The sequence below is a fragment of the Coffea eugenioides genome, chromosome 3, assembly GCF_003713205.1.
Source record: "Coffea eugenioides isolate CCC68of chromosome 3, Ceug_1.0, whole genome shotgun sequence".
NCBI lineage: Eukaryota > Viridiplantae > Streptophyta > Magnoliopsida > Gentianales > Rubiaceae > Coffea > Coffea eugenioides.
Window position 1 is genome coordinate 9,587,859 of NC_040037.1, and position 16,141 is coordinate 9,603,999.

The 16,141-nt window shown below is 33.2% G+C and overlaps 2 protein-coding genes across 2 annotated transcripts; both read left to right on the forward strand.

Annotated features, from left to right (window-relative positions):
* The first annotated feature begins 11,273 nt into the window (after positions 1 to 11,273).
* LOC113765976 (MDIS1-interacting receptor like kinase 2-like) lies at positions 11,274 to 12,868 on the forward strand. The gene is made up of 2 exons (XM_027310211.1): positions 11,274 to 12,739; positions 12,853 to 12,868. Exons 1-2 carry the CDS (start codon positions 11,274 to 11,276, stop codon positions 12,866 to 12,868), a joined length of 1,482 nt encoding a protein of 493 aa, XP_027166012.1.
* A 54-nt stretch (positions 12,869 to 12,922) lies between these two features.
* On the forward strand, positions 12,923 to 14,175 carry LOC113765977 (MDIS1-interacting receptor like kinase 2-like; the record flags this gene model as incomplete). The annotated part of the gene is made up of 2 exons (XM_027310212.1): positions 12,923 to 13,854; positions 13,952 to 14,175. Coding segments are annotated over exons 1-2 (1,056 nt in total), but the record flags the coding sequence as incomplete, so codon positions are not given.
* Positions 14,176 to 16,141: the final 1,966 nt, after the last annotated feature.

A 16,141-nucleotide genomic window follows, 5' to 3' on the forward strand; every position in this document is an offset into this window, starting at 1 on the left:
CTTTTCTTATAATGGAAAAAAGTTATAAAGAGTTGGTGTTTTATTGAAAAATGAGTTTATTTTTATTTTATCCGATAAACAAATTCCTTTTTACTTTCAAAATGGGTACTTTGTTCTTATAATGGAGGAAAGTCATAAAGACCTGGTGTTTTATTGAAAAAATGGGTTTATTTTTATTTTATCTGATAAATAAATTTGTTTATGGAAAAATGGGTGCTCTGTTCTTAAAATGGAGGAAAGTCATAAAGAGCCAGTCTTTTATTGAAAAACGGGTTTATTTTTATTTTATCCGATAAATAAATTTATTTATAGAAAAATAGGTACTCTGTTCTTACAATGGAGGAAAGTCATAAAGAGCTGGTCTTTTATTAAAAAATAGATTTTTTTATTTTATATGATAAATAAATTTATTTATGAGAAAATGGGTACTCTGTTCTTATAATGGAGGAAAATCATAAAGAGCTGGTCTTTTATTAGAAAATGAATTTATTTTTATTTTATTCAATAAATAAATTTAGTTATAAAAAAATGGGTACCCTGTTCTAATAATGGAGGAAAATCATAAAGAGCTGGTCTTTTATGGGAAAGTGATACTTTACACAAAGTGACCGCAATTTGGTTTATGAAATAATCCCAAATAAAAATTTAGAATGAATTTATTTGTTTTGAAAGTTGTATAATGGTCGTTAAAACTCTAGAGATTGGCAAAAAAATTTTGGAGTTGCATAAAGGCAGAGTGAAGAAGGAGAAGAATTGAGCTTTTTGTCCGTTGCAATTGTTCCGTTAAAAATGGCTCTATTCGATTTTACCCATTTTTTATTGGGTAAAATCGTTGGTTCTAACGATCAATTCTTCATTTCCCGTCAATTGTCCTTAATTGGCCAAAATTACGAAACTTTGAGGATGCTATATGTTTGGGGTGAAACTTTGAGGATGAAAAGTGCATTTTTTCCTATAAAATATTTAATCAAATGTTATTTCTTGTCTTAATTTTTGTTATGACTATATTACATATTTATTAAATAGACATACCTTTATAATTAAAGTTAATATTTGATATTTTAGGATGCCATATATTTAAATAGATGAAAATTATTTTGAATATAACATATTAAAATAATTTTATTTGTCAATCATTTTGGACCCCCCTCCAAGGAAAAAATCTTGATTTCGTCACTGCTTAGGAAGAAATGGGGTCTATTGCTAATAAAAGATTGTGAAAATTTACCTTTATATCCTAATTATTTGAAAAAATCTAATGAACAAATTTTGCAAAAAAAAAAACCTTGTTTCTTACCAGCAAATTAAGTAACTAATAAAATCACCTGTAATGTTGTTTTAACATATTTAATTTATGTTAAATACAAATTTTACCAGTTTCTCTTTCGTAAAAATATAAGTATAACACCTTTTCAATTTTAGTTACAAACATTTATTTATTTTACATAAATGTAGTGATTCAGAATAAAATGCCCATAAATAGCTAGTATTTTGTTAATTTAATGCAAAAAATCCATAAAGAGCTGGTATGTTATGGGCGCAATCTTTTTTACTTTCACATATTTAAATTTTGTTAAATACAAAATCTACCAGTTTCCCTTTAGTAAAAATATAAGTATAATACTTTTTCAATTTTAGTTACAAACATTTATGTATTTTATATAAATATAATGATTCAGAGTAAAATACCCATAAATAGTTAGTATTTTGTTGATGTAATGCAAAAAATTCATAAAGAGCTGGTATGTTATAGGCAAAAACCTTTTTACTTTCACATATTTAAAAATTGTTAAATACAAAATTTACTAGTTTCCTTTTTGTAAAAATATTAGTGTAACACTTTTTCAATTTTAGTTACAAACATTTATGTATTTTATATAAATATAATGATTCAGAGTAAAATACCCATAAATAGTTAGTATTTTGTTGATGTAATGCAACAAACTCATAAAGAGCTGGTATGTTATGGGCAAAAACGTTTTTACTTTCACATATTTAAAAATTGTTAAATACAAAATTTACTAGTTTTCTTTTTGTAAAAATATTAGTGTAACACTTTTTCAATTTTAGTTACAAACATTTTTGTATTTTACATAAATATAATGATTCAGAGTAAAATGTCCATAAATAGCTAGTATTTTGTTGATATAATGCAAAAAAAATTATAAAGAGCAAGTATGTTATGGGCAATTTATTTTTTACTTTCAAAATCAATTTATGCTAAATACAGGACAATCAGTTTACCTTTCACAAAAATATTAGTGTAACTGTTTTTCAATTTTAGTTATAAACATTTATTTATTTTACATAATGGTAATTATTCAGAGTAAAATGCCCATAAATAGATAGTATTTTGTTGATGTAATACCCATAATCGGGAGAATCAATTGGAATCCACTATTCCTCAGTCTTGGACGCTTTATGTAAAGTAGAGATATTTGTATTCAATTAAATATGAAACAGGCAACAATTTGTCTTCCCATGAACCCAGTTTCCACAAATGTTAATATTTTACTAATATAACAATTAAAATCAATTTCAATAATTCAAATTTAGTAGGTTAGATAAAAGTTGTTAGAAAAGTGAGAAACCAAAAGAAAAATAACTCAAATTTATTAAAAGTCCAAAAAGAATTTAGTACTTCAGCTCTAGAAATCCTCCAAATGACTATATATTAGAACAGCGATAATCAAAATAGATTACATAATTAAAAAACTTAATATTTCAAACATTTATTTTCTTAAGTTTCACTTTTTAAAGGCTCTCAACTCGTTATTCACTAATGTCCATATGTTGTTTCAAAACCAAGCATGGCTGTGTTTAGTACTGCTTACGCTTCCTCTTCGATGTTTTATTTCTAGACCCATTATATATATGTTAATTCCGTGACACCCCAATACATTTTCAGCTTCTGCCATACGCAACATTTCCAAACCGACCCGTGCAAGTTATAGGTCACCACTTGCTTTTGTAAACATATTCCTTTCATCATCCGTACATGTCAGTTTCTGTGCCATATTCTTTACCTTTCCACGTGCCTGCTTCTTTGCCATATTTTTTACCTTTCCATACCTGTCTTTGGATTAGATGAATACACTACAGAATTTACCTTCAAATGATATGGAGACAATGGATAAGAGTGATAAAAAAAAACAGTAAATGAATACGTTTTGATTTTTTTGATAAAATATCATAATTTCATTAAAATCTGCACTAATAGCAGAAATTACATCATCAAACATATACAGATATCGAAGCACAAATCTGAAGAAAAGATACTCCAAATCTGAAGAACAATAAAAAAAAATACATTATAAATCTTCAAATTTAAAAAATGAGATAAACTAATTTTAGTTCCACGGACATTTGTCCATACTTCCAATCGCTAGATATGCTGATTAATTACTTCAAATCCAAATATTATAATGACATCTGCCAAATAGATGCAAAAAATTCCAAATCTGATAATTAAAATTTGAAAAAATTAAGATCTAATACAAGAGAAATGAAAAAATTGTCAAAAACTATATCTTATTTCAAAATACATCTTATATTTTATTTCACAGTGAAAAGTTCAAAAACAATGATTACTAAATTTATTACTAGTGTTTTGTATGTATCAAAATAAATTATCCCTATAAAACTAAACATGATTGTGGCCACCCATGGGGCACAATAGGGAGTAGCAGGTACGCCTGTCAATCGACCCTAGTGAGCCGGGCTTTCACTAGTTCGAGTTCAGTTCATTTAATTTGTAATATTTTTGGGTTTTGAACTATGAGTTTCGGGTTAATAAATGTGAAACTCATACTCAACTTACATAATATTCTGGTTTTGAGCCTTGTTCGAGTTTAGTCCAAATTCACTTATTACTCCTTAATTTTCTTAATATAATTACTATAATTATTAAGTTGTAAAACTAATTTAACATTTACAAGACTACAATATTAAAACTAAACATGAACAACTAATAGTTCTTAAAAAGTATATAAACCAAAAAATTTTCAACAATATTTATATTTAATTCGTTCAAAACACATGAAAAATAGTAATAAAACATGCGGTCATTTACCAATACATCTTTAAAAGTTGGAACTTTTTTATAGTCTTGTGATTTGAATCCAAACATGCTTGATGATTTGTGTTTCTAGACCAAAAAGAAATCAACAAATAATATGCCAACATAAAAATTTACTCAACTAATAAAAAAAATTAGAGATTCAGTTTTGTATTACTAATATTGGCTTTCAAGAAAACTCATAGAAGAGTTTTCAGATGTATTTTTGTGTTTTATAATTTATTTATATTTAGTATTTAGTAATATTATATTTGGATATATAATTATATATAATATCAAAATATAAATATTATATATATATAGGTAATTAAAGGGTCAGACCTATATCGGATTTGAGCCTAATGATGCCCAAACTTAGCTCATATTTAATTCGGACCTAATTTTTAGATTCAACCTCGGATTGGCTCACTAAAAGGTCGGACTCATCGGATTTCTTATTGGACTGAACGAACCGAGCTTGGACTGGCCCAATTCCATTGACAGTCCTAGTAGCGGGGCAGGGTGGGAGTGGGATTGTGAGGGATGAGATGGGGACTGGGGACTAGAGGGCGCTTTTGGAAGCTGGGGTGGACTGCCGCAGACGGGGAAGGGCTCTTCAGCCCAATCCGTCCTGTTGCCGTTTCTGTAGAGAGAGGTCAGCAAAAGTAAGGAAAATTGGAAAGTGCCCGTCGCATGGGATTTTGATCAAAGCTTTTTCATTGATTGATCTTGTATAGACGGCATAAATAGTATTGTGTATAGCTTTTATATTTTTACTAGGGATTTTTTTTTTGTTCCCTCACCAAGGTGTACGAATTTCTTGAAGATCTTTTTTTCTTTTTAAATTTCTTGAAGATCAATAAAGTAGTTATATTTACAACTTACATTAAAAAGAAAACAAAATGCATCTTTAAACTTCCAATATTTTGTTTTCGTTATAAAGAAATTCTATAGAGCGTAAACAATTCTTTCTGACGTTATCAAAGAACATAAAATGATCAAAGTTGTACAACAGAAAACCACTCTTCACCAAAAAAAAAGAAAAATTTTTTTCCTAACAATGTTGTGTTTCATGTTTATATGTATGTTGTGTTGGACATTCTTGAACTTTTTGGCGGAGATTTTAGTTGCAACATAAAATTTTTGGAATCCATCAGCATAAATAGTCCTAAACTTTCAGATCTGAATTTAATCAAATTGTCCTTCTAATCAAATGCTTCTCCTAATTCTGGCTTATTAACTAAAAATTTATAAGTTTTGATACCGATACCAACTAAATTTTATTTGGACAAGTACTATGACCAACTAAATCTGCCTGGAATTGATAAAAATTTAGCTTTAGCCAATTTATTCTAACTTTCTTGAATTTCACGAATTATTTAGTATAATCTGTCTCTAGAAAATATAGAACTACAACATAAATAGCATAATTTGTCTTGAAAATACTATCGAATTTTCTAGCATAATCTGTGTGATACCCCAACTTTTAGGATACTATTGTTGCTTAGTCTCAAAGAGGATATTACGATTTCTTTATTTAAGACATTGTTTTGTTTTAAAAATGAGAAACCCTAAATTCTAGAAACCCTAAAGTCTAATAAAAAACCCTATTTACTTGTGACTAACCGGTTTTCTTAAATCTCTCATTTTGAATCGAAACCCTAATTGTAATCACTGGAATTGTAAAATCCCGTACATTTTCTTAAAATTCATTTTTCTTGAAAATTATTACTTTATAATAGCCTCACTACCCAATCACCCCACAATAAGTGCAAATGAATATAGAAGTAAGGGTTTTTTCTTTTCGTTTTCAAGTTAGCGCGAATTAGGGTTTTACGCCTATCCGTGGTGTGACTATCCGGTACGAAATGTGTACTAAATTTAGTGATTAAGAGTGAGTTTTAGATGATATTAAGTGTGTGATTGGAAGTGAGAATAATAAGTGAGAGAATTATAAGTGAAAACCCTAGTACGCACAATTTAAGAAAATCGGGTTGAACCGACGGGTACCGTTTGTTACCGATTGAGTGCACCACTTGACCACCATTTTCTTACCATAAAATAACCTTGATATTAGTGCAAAATATCAGCCTTAATCCAGCTTAAGATGGCCGAAAATATTGACCAAGAAAAGGGAAAAAAAAAAGGAAAAATTGAGGTTGAATCTTGTGGTGACACTTGGCGGTCATCCACCTAACTTTGACCCAAACCAATTACCATCCTATAAACCTTCTTGAAGCTTCATTTCTCCTCCATTCCAGCCTCTTGGTAGTGAGTTGAGAGAAAAAAAAAAGGAGAGGAAGACAAGCTAGCAACTTCACCTTGAATCCAACTTAGTTGAGTGAAAATCCAAAATCGAAACCGATTAAACTTTCATTTTAGTGCTTAGATAGTTGTGTGTGGTAAAATTTTGGGAAGAAAATGTTTGGTTTCTCACCTACAAGGAGCTTTTGGAAGGTACCATGGCTGCCTATCCCTTTACTCTTCATTAATCTTGTTTAAGTTTGGATAGAAACTCATATTCTTGGTTAATGACGGTAAATTTGCTAGTTTGGAATGATATGTGGAATATGAAGCTAGGGTTTACATTTTCAGCCTTGCTTATGGTTATTCATCTAGTAATGGATGTTATAGTGTTAGTAATTGTTAGCTTTGATGCTTGAATGCTTACTAGATATGAAATTCTAGAGGAAAAGCTCAAATTCCAGGTTTAAGTTTTCATATTCCCCTGTTCTGCCTGGTTCTAGTTCACCATGTTAGAGGCTGAATTAGGCTTATTCTAAAACATGAAAGTTGTAGAGAATGATGTTTTATATATGCCTACGAAAATTTCAGCCCAATCCGATTACTGTAGCTCATGAAAAGACAAAAATACCCCTGAGACTGCCATAGGTAGAGCTTCATGGACAGTTTGGACATTTCACCAATCTAATCGCATCTATTCACCCTGATCCATACTGAATTGGCATTTGTCCAAAACACAGATGTTGTAGTGCTATGTCTTAGCTTTCCAACGTCCCTGAAAACGCCTCAATCGGACTTCAGTAGCCTGAGTTATTGTCGTTTAACCATAGTGCAGTTAGCTAACCTGTTTGTGAGATTCTGGTTTTGTATATTGCAATTTTGACCTAGATACACTATGAACTGGACTGAGTAGTCTTCATCAAAGTTGTAGGCCTTTGTCTTAGCTTCGAAACGGTATAAATTGTATCCCAATCCAATAAGCATAGCCTCAGTTGTGTCCGTTACGCAAAACAACGTCAAATCTGTCTTTTGTTTTCTGACTTAAACTTCATTTCCGGACATTTTCCTAACTTGAATTTGTACTTGTACGACTTTGAGCCTATTGAACGGCTATTGAAATGAGATTATTTTGTGTGTGACTTTGAGATTGATTGAGGAAAATAATGAAGCCATAAATGGCTAAAAAATAGGTAAATACAAAGGGTATGCTGCCCAAAATTTTAGGGCTACGCGATTCCTTCAAGTTGAGTTGATCTTGGTAAAAATGATGGGTTTTGGGAGTTGTTCGTAACCCTAGGACCAACTGTTATTTTTTTGCTCAAAAGTCATATTTTATTCTTTTGTACTAGTACTTAACTTGAGAAGGCATACGACTTGTAGTTGAGCCTCATTGATGCATTCCATTTACTGGGTTTGTGGATGTGCGAGCTATAATTATTTTATCTTGGTTATTTTAGGGTTTCTTGGCGATTAAAGCCACTTTGGGTAAAAACTTTTGAAGTATCTGTACTGGAACTGATGAGTGTACCACTTCCCTAATTTGTTACTATCTGGCTATCCGTGACTTCTGTATACTCTATATGAAACGAGGGTGTACTTTATTGCTCTCGTTTCTCTCATCTGTTATTTGTTTCTTGCATACTGTACAAGACTGTATTTGCTCTCTGTATTTGTTATCTGTATCTGTTCTCTGTATAAGTCTATGATCTCTGAGCTCAAAACCTGTGGCTAGTTACTCGAGTCGAGTCGGCAAGGGTTTGGTCGATTAGATAACAAACCATGGTAGTCTGTTTCTGGGAATCTTTGGATATTGAGACTCTTGATTTCGGTATACTCGAGTATTACCATTTCTGTTTCTGTTGAGGTGTTCAGGCCCGGTAGGGGGTATGTTTTGTGGACGGAATTTGGTATAAAGTGGGGTCTACGGACATGTTGGTTCTATATACGTTGACGGAGAGTCAACGGGTTGGGATCAAGTTCTGCAACGAAAATTTGGCTCCTGAGAGCCACCCGTATCCTTTCTATCTATAGTGTTTGTTCATTTCCTTATTTGATTTGCATATGTGACTATTTGAATATGAAGTTCCATGATTCTTACCTGCTATTATTTTGGTACCTCATTGAGCGTAAGCTCACCCCCTTCCCGTTATCTTTGTTTTCCTTACAGGGGACCAAACTTTGAATCCATGATCTTGGAAGAAAGGGTCGAGCTAGTGTAACTAGTGTTTTGTTAAGCTCTTTTGCAATCGAAACCCGAATCGTATTTTAAGTGTATGAATACTTTGGCTTGTACCCTAGTTTGAGTTAATTTGCCAAAGACTCCGATTAAATCTATGTATAAGTGTTTAATCTTGTCTATTAAGTGTATTCAGTGGAGATTATGATTTTATGGTTTGATAAGCATGTTCTCACCTTAGTAATTTCCAATTGTTCATTTTTCTTTGGGTCTTATCGCGCGCGTACTATATTGGGTTTGTGTGATTCGACTCCGTAGTCCTGGCGAGAGTTGGGCAGGCGGTCCGCCGAATCCTTTGGTTCGCCTTAGGGAGACTTTTAAAAAGAGCTTTTAGCATACTTTAGTTTTTTTTCCTTCTTGGTTCCTTTGATGGCCTGGACCTCAATTAAATTATGTGGAGATTTTTTCATGAGGCGTGGCTAAGTTTCTCATCTAGTCGAAGGTCAATTTAAAGACTCGGTTCCAAACATCTGTGAGATCTAATTATTTTACTTATTTCTTTTATTTATTAGTATTTGTGTGTTTCCTGATTTAATTGCTTATGCTTGTTATGTTATTTGAATGTCAAGGGCCCGATATTCAAATTAACTTAATGATCTAATGCCAAATTAATTGATTGAATCCGTAATTGTTCAATTGATTAATACCAGTGGCGACTAGGGTGATTGGTTTCAAGTTAGGAAAACGTATGATCTTACTTAAACAAACCCTCGTAGCGTGTTTGTTGGTTAGGGTTGGACTTTTCTAATTATTAATGCAATCGAGTAATTAAATCCTATAGTCGTACCTAGGGTTATTTCTTGGTTAGAGAAATAGTTAACGGTCGTACCTTAACTATCGAGAAATTAAGGAAAGGTTGGTTATTCATCGCGTGTATGACAACTATAACCAATCTATTAATGAGTAATTGAATTATCTTTGCATCGATGATCAGTTGCATGGATCGTGTCTGAAACATTGTATCTTTGGCTAGAGTTGTATTGGATATTGATTAATTTCTATTTATTTCTAGTAGTTGTTTTATTAGTTAGTTAATTAGTTATTTTATATTCTCCAAAAACCCCCCATACTTCGGACTCTAAAAGAAATAAGTTTTCCCCAGTCCCTGTGGATTCGACCCTACTTGCCACTGTCTACTATTTAGTAAATTTTGTCAATTAATTAATTCTGGTATATCGGATTAAGCAAACTCTTCGGGAACAGGGTGAATCAAATAACCCATTGCACACCTAGAGTCCCTGCTCCAGTACCTATGATTAATTATTGACTGCTTTTAGTGATAGTTAGATTCTATTTTTATTATTGCACAGGCTCGACACCCTGTCAATTTTTTTGTCTGTCTACTCAAAAGAAATGATTACACACACATATATATGATAGGTGGAGTATTCTTCCTGCCTCTAGCGGTAAAAATTTCTCCAGAGTCGGGGCGGTGCCAGCATAACCTTTCTTCACTTGCCATCAATCGTTAATAGTGCAGCCAAGTTCAAATTTATTCTAAACCATGTACTACTTAAAAAAAAAAGTAACTAAATCATTTTCAAACTCAAATTTGAAATTGAACCCAAGCTCAAATTCACCTGGTTTAATTTAATGAGCCGAACCCAAATTTGAAATTGAATATCAATACCAATTAACGAGTCAAATTGAGTAGCATTTATAACTCATTTAATGTTCAATTGAATTCCAATTCTATTCATATAATATGTGAATAGAGTTTAAACATTAATTACTTGATTTGATTCTACTCGTTAAAAGCTCTAACGTCAAGTGGCTGATTGACATAGCTCATCAGGCAGGTAAAAGCATTAGAAAAAAGATTGTGCTAAAAAAATTTTATTGCCCAACATATTTCGGGTAGAGGATGCTTGTAATTGCTTGAAACAAAAATGGTGCCTTTCATTGTATGTGTTCCCAAATTTTGTGTTTGAGTTTTTATCTGCTTAAGGTATCTTGAACATTCTTGAACTTTTTGGTCTAAAAAAAAACCTTTTGAGGTCAATATAATTAGTCCCAAACTATTTTGAATGTAATCAAATGCTTCTCCTAATTATGGCCAAATTAATCTCATTTTGTGTCACTTGTGTCCATGCCGTTAGCTAACGGGAGATCATAAGTAAAGTGCGAATGCAAAATATACTTGAAAAACGAGAAGTTTTGATATCAATACCCACTAAATTCTATTTGGGGAAGGACTAATGTACTTTGACCAACTAAATCTGCCTATGAAAATTTGGGAAAAAAAATTTCATCTTTTGGCAATTTCTCACTCCTATTTCATGAAATCTACAACCAAATAATTAAGCATAATCCCTCTCCAGAAAATACAGATCTATACCATAAATAGCTAAGCCTGTAGGTTGATCATCATTCTTACGAATTTGGTAACCGCTACTCCATCTCTTATACTATAGATGTCACTTCGAGTCGCCTTCTTCTGCAGATATGGTAGGAAAGTCATCCTTATATTTTCTAAATCAGTGACAGAATATCAAAATGTTCAATCTCATCAAGACATTTCATTGCATTAAATTTCTTGGGCCCTCGAATCAGACATCTTAATTGTTTCAATCTCCAAAAGAAAGAAAACAAAAATGGAAAATTAAGAAGAAAAGGACAGAACATAGAAGACCTCGGAAGTCTTCCTTGTACAGCTGGGAAGACAGGATAAATACTGGCTTCATTTGCGGTACACATATCGACCTGCGCAAACTTGAGTTGAACTCGAAAGTAGTCATGGGTTCTTTTGAATTTATCTCTATATTCATTATGGTCCTACTTTTCCCATCATCTCATCCCAAAGCCAAAGGTGTCGCTTCAGATTCTGCTAGTGAGGCCGCTGGTCTTTTGAAATGGAAGGCCATCTTTCAAAACCAGAACAATAGCTTGCTAGCCTCGTGGAACCTCCATTCCATCAACTGCAAGAATTCTTCCAACCTTCCATGCACTTGGGCTGGCATTTCATGCATTAATGGAAGTGTCAGCAAGTTGAATCTCTCAGAGTACAGCATAAAAGGTAGCCTTTATGACTTCCCATTTTCAACCCTCCCAAATCTTGAATATCTTGATCTTAGCCTGAATCAGATCTTTGGCAGCATACCTCGTGAAATAGGTAACCTGTCCAAGCTCATTTATCTTGATTTCTCAGTTAATGAGTTGTCAGAAGAAATCCCACCTGGAATAGGAACTCTGCATAATTTGATTAAACTTTTTCTGGAGGACAACAATTTAACAGGTCCAATTCCATCCACTTTTGGCAACCTCACCAAGCTAGTGAAGTTATATCGTTTTCAAAATCACCTATATGGTCCCATTCCCCCCGCGATGGGATATTTGATCTCACTCCAGTTTCTTATGTTGTATCAAAATAATCTTACTGGTGCAATCCCAAATTCACTGGGTAATTTGACCAATTTAACTCATCTGTATCTCTATGAGAATCAACTTTCAAGTCCAATTCCAAAAGATTTGGGTGGTCTCAAATTCCTTACCGAAATGGAAATAGGTCAGAACCAACTTAATGGTTCTATTCCTGTTTCAATTGGTAATTTGAGTAACTTAAATGAATTGCATCTTCGAGAGAACCAATTTTCTGGTACAATTCCAGAAGAGCTTGGAAACCTGAAAAAGTTGGTAGTTTTGGATTTGGATCAAAATCGGTTTTCTGGTCCATTGCCAGATCTACTATGTCAAAATGGAACCCTCCAAATTATTACTGTATCTGAGAACATGCTTACAGGTCCAATCCCTAGATGCTTGAAAAATTGCTCAAGCTTAATTAGGGCCCGCTTCAATGGGAACCATTTCTATGGTAACTTGTCGGAAATGTTTGGCATCTATCCTTTCCTGGATTTCATAGATCTGCGGGACAACGAATTCTATGGGGAACTCTCTAGCAACTGGGGAAAATGCAAAATCTTGACGGCCCTGATGGTTGGAAAGAACAACATCACAGGTGGTATACCTCCAGAAATTGGAACTTTAACTAAATTACAAGCGCTTGATCTTTCTTCAAATTATTTATCTGGGGAGATACCAAGAGGAGTTGGGAAGTTGGCTTCTATGCTTAATCTATATTTGCATGACAACCAACTCACTGGCAGTATGCCTCAGGAGTTGGGAATGCTAACAAAACTTCTTTATGTAGACCTGTCCACAAACTCCTTTAATGGACCTATTCCAGAACATTTGGGAGATTTGAGGTACTTGTTTCACATGAACTTGAGCAACAACATTTTCACCCAAAAGATTCCATTCCAAATTGGGAAGTTGACCCAACTTTCTGAACTGGATTTGAGTCGAAATTTCTTCACAGGAGAGATACCATCTGAGTTCCAAAGTTTGCAAAATCTGGGAACATTGGATCTCTCACACAATAACCTCTCTGGTGTAATCCCAAAGGCTTTGGTAAAATTGCCTGGTTTATTGCACATTAATATTTCATTCAATAATTTAGAGGGTCCAATTCCAAGTGGTAGAGCCTTTATGAATTTAACCATAGAGGAAGTACAGGGAAATAAAGGTCTATGCGGCAATATTACAGGGTTACCAGCTTGTGGAAGTTCCCCGTTGATTAAAAAGCATGTCAAGGATAAGCAGAAGAAACTTCTTGTCACAATTTTATGTCCTCTTCTGGGATCATTCCTACTTCTTTGTGCATTCTATGGTGGTCTCAGATTGCATGATCAATGGAGAAAAAGTTCAGGAACAGAAGATATGGATATGAAGAAGGGAAATTTTTTTTCTGTATGTTCTTATGACGGGAAAGCATTGTATAAAGAAATAGTAATGGCTGCAGAAGAGTTCAATGACATATTTTGCATTGGGAAAGGGGGTTATGGAAGTGTTTATAGAGCAGAGCTTCCATCAGGCGATGTGATAGCCGTAAAGAAGCTTCACCACGTGCCTGAGATGGCGATGCATAGAAGTTTCTTGAATGAGATAAAGGCCTTGACAGAAATCAAGCATCGAAACATTGTGAAACTCTTTGGCTTCTGCTCAAATTCTCGGCACTCATTTTTGGTTTATGAGTACCTTGAAAGAGGAAGCTTGGCAAAAATTTTGAGCATGGAAGAAGAAGCTATGGAGTTAGACTGGCAGAAGAGGTTGAAAATCATCAAAGGCATAGCTCATGCTTTATCTTACATGCATCATGATTGTTCACCAGCAATTGTACATCGAGACTTATCAAGCAACAACATTTTGCTTGATCCAGAATATGAGGCTCACATTTCTGATTTTGGTACTTCTAAGTTTCTGAAAAATGATTCATCTAATTGGAGTTCTCTTGCTGGCACATATGGATATGTTGCACCAGGTAATAAATGTTTCTTTCTTCCATCAATTTGTTTTGCTATTAAATTCAGGTATGATCACACGTTGTCACAACATGATTTTCCATTTGTACCTTGCAGAATTTGCCTACACAATGAAAGTAACTGAAAAGTGTGATGTTTATAGCTTTGGGGTCCTGACAATGGAAGTAATCAAAGGAAAGCATCCTGGTGACTTGATTGCTTATCTAATGTCTTCAAAGCCTGAAAACATAGAACTGAAAGACTTGCTCGACCAAAGACTTCTGTACCCCAGTCAAGAAATTGAAAGGAATCTGAAATCCGTTCTCAAACTAGTAAGAGCTTATCTACATGTTGATCCTCAATTTAGGCCAACAATGCTCTTTATTACCAGGTTGTTATCAACTGGTGCATCATATGAGTAAGATCTTTGTGAGTAAACGTGGCCATATGAATCTTTTTTTTTTCATTTTTCCTTTTCTGTTAAATTAATAGATGCAGCAGATATGTAGAATCTGAGTGATGTTGCATTATTCTTGCCTCCTGTTAAATGCAGACTGCAGTGCCTCCTTTTCCTACAGGATAGTACTATCAGGCATCAGCAGAAGATAATATGATGAATATGGCAGCTTAGTTAGAGGATCAAGTTTCTGCGTAAACCAAGTTGTCGTGGCAGCTTAAAAAAGGAGGAAAAAATAAAAAGGTTGTTGTGGCAGCTGTGTAGTGGAAAGTGAGCTGCTGAGTATGTATTGTGTGTGAAAATAAACCATCCATAGCCAATAGACTTTCAGGAGTTTCTTTAGGGGAAAATTGATACGAAAAATGGTATAGTGATGAGATCTAGATTTTGACAAAGTATAGTAACCAGCAGCACACTTTATCCAAAGTGATAATTTTAGAGTAAATCTTATGTACACTTATTTGGAATTCAAACTGCTTGCCCAATTAGAGTCTTCCATTTCATTAGTGTTTGATCTTCGTTCATTGTCTCATTGAAAATATTTGTTCATACTTCAACTATCCACAGCTTGGACTTTTTTCCCAAGTAAATACCTTTATTTGTCTACCAATTGATTGCTATCTTTTGAGCCTAAATACATAATCGAAATTTCATCACCAATTATCACCGCTGACATGGACGTCCAAGTAGTTGCAGCTGCACCATGTCTTAAACTTAAGCAAAGCCACGTCATGGTATTCATGTTAAACCAATGATATGGTATTCATTATGGACTGTAGAATTCCTTACTAGTGGCACTTAAATAATGAAAAATCAAAACTAAAATGAAATTATCTGTGAGTTTCGCCTCTAGCAATTGCTAGCCATGGGATTAGTATTCCAAGTAGGAAAACAAGTAGGAAAACTAAATGAAAAACATTGCAAAACAATTATCCGTTTTCTCGTGTAAGCCTGTATTACAATTACATATAAATATGGATGTTAATGTTAAGAAAACCAAGAAACTAGTAAAAACTTTACAAATTATATATCTGTAGCCCTAAAATAGCTAGTATTAAATTGCCACCAGTTAATAGAAATTATAAGAAAATGGATTTGTCTAACAAATGTGACGTGCGCGGGGTATACATATACAATTAGTTCATCCACAATCAAGCTTTACATTTATAAAATTCTAAATACCCCACACATAATTTTTCGTAAGTATACAAGTCGTTTATTGAGCAAAGGGGTATTAGGTGTCGATCCTACAGGGATTTTCAATTACAGGTGATTTTCGAATTCCTTTATTATTTAGACTATCACAAGTACATGAAATTAAGTTTACACTATAAAAGTAACAAAAATACAATAGAAAGCTCCTAGATGTATGGAATTCCTTACTATTCTTGGAAGTAAAGTTACCGGTTAAGTGAATGCTATTATCTTGGCTAGTTATGGTGAAATTTTTCCTAATGTATGTGAAACCTACTCTCGTAGTGAATCAACTATACTTGTAATTAAGCCATACCTACTCTTGTGGTTATGAAATTAACTACAAACTCATTTCTTCTATGAAATTACATGAAACAAGGCCACATATATGCACCTCTACTCTCGTGAGTGTACTCCCTGAGTTTATCACTTCCTTGAACTAGTATTAAATCCCAATTCTCATTGCGAATTTAACACCTTAAGATTATCACAATTAATGGTTGGTTGATCATAATTAGAAAAAAATGATAAATAATTTGCTCAAATCAAATAATCAAGTAAACATCACTAACAAGATATAGTAAGTTCATCCATAACTCTAGGCATAAACTCTAACTAATCATGATAAAAACACAAAACCAAACTTGTATTATAAT

Coding starts and splice junctions, on each gene's coding strand:
- LOC113765976 (XM_027310211.1), top strand. CDS start 11,274: ATGGGTTCTTTTGAATTTATCTCTATATTCATTATGGTCCTACTTTTC.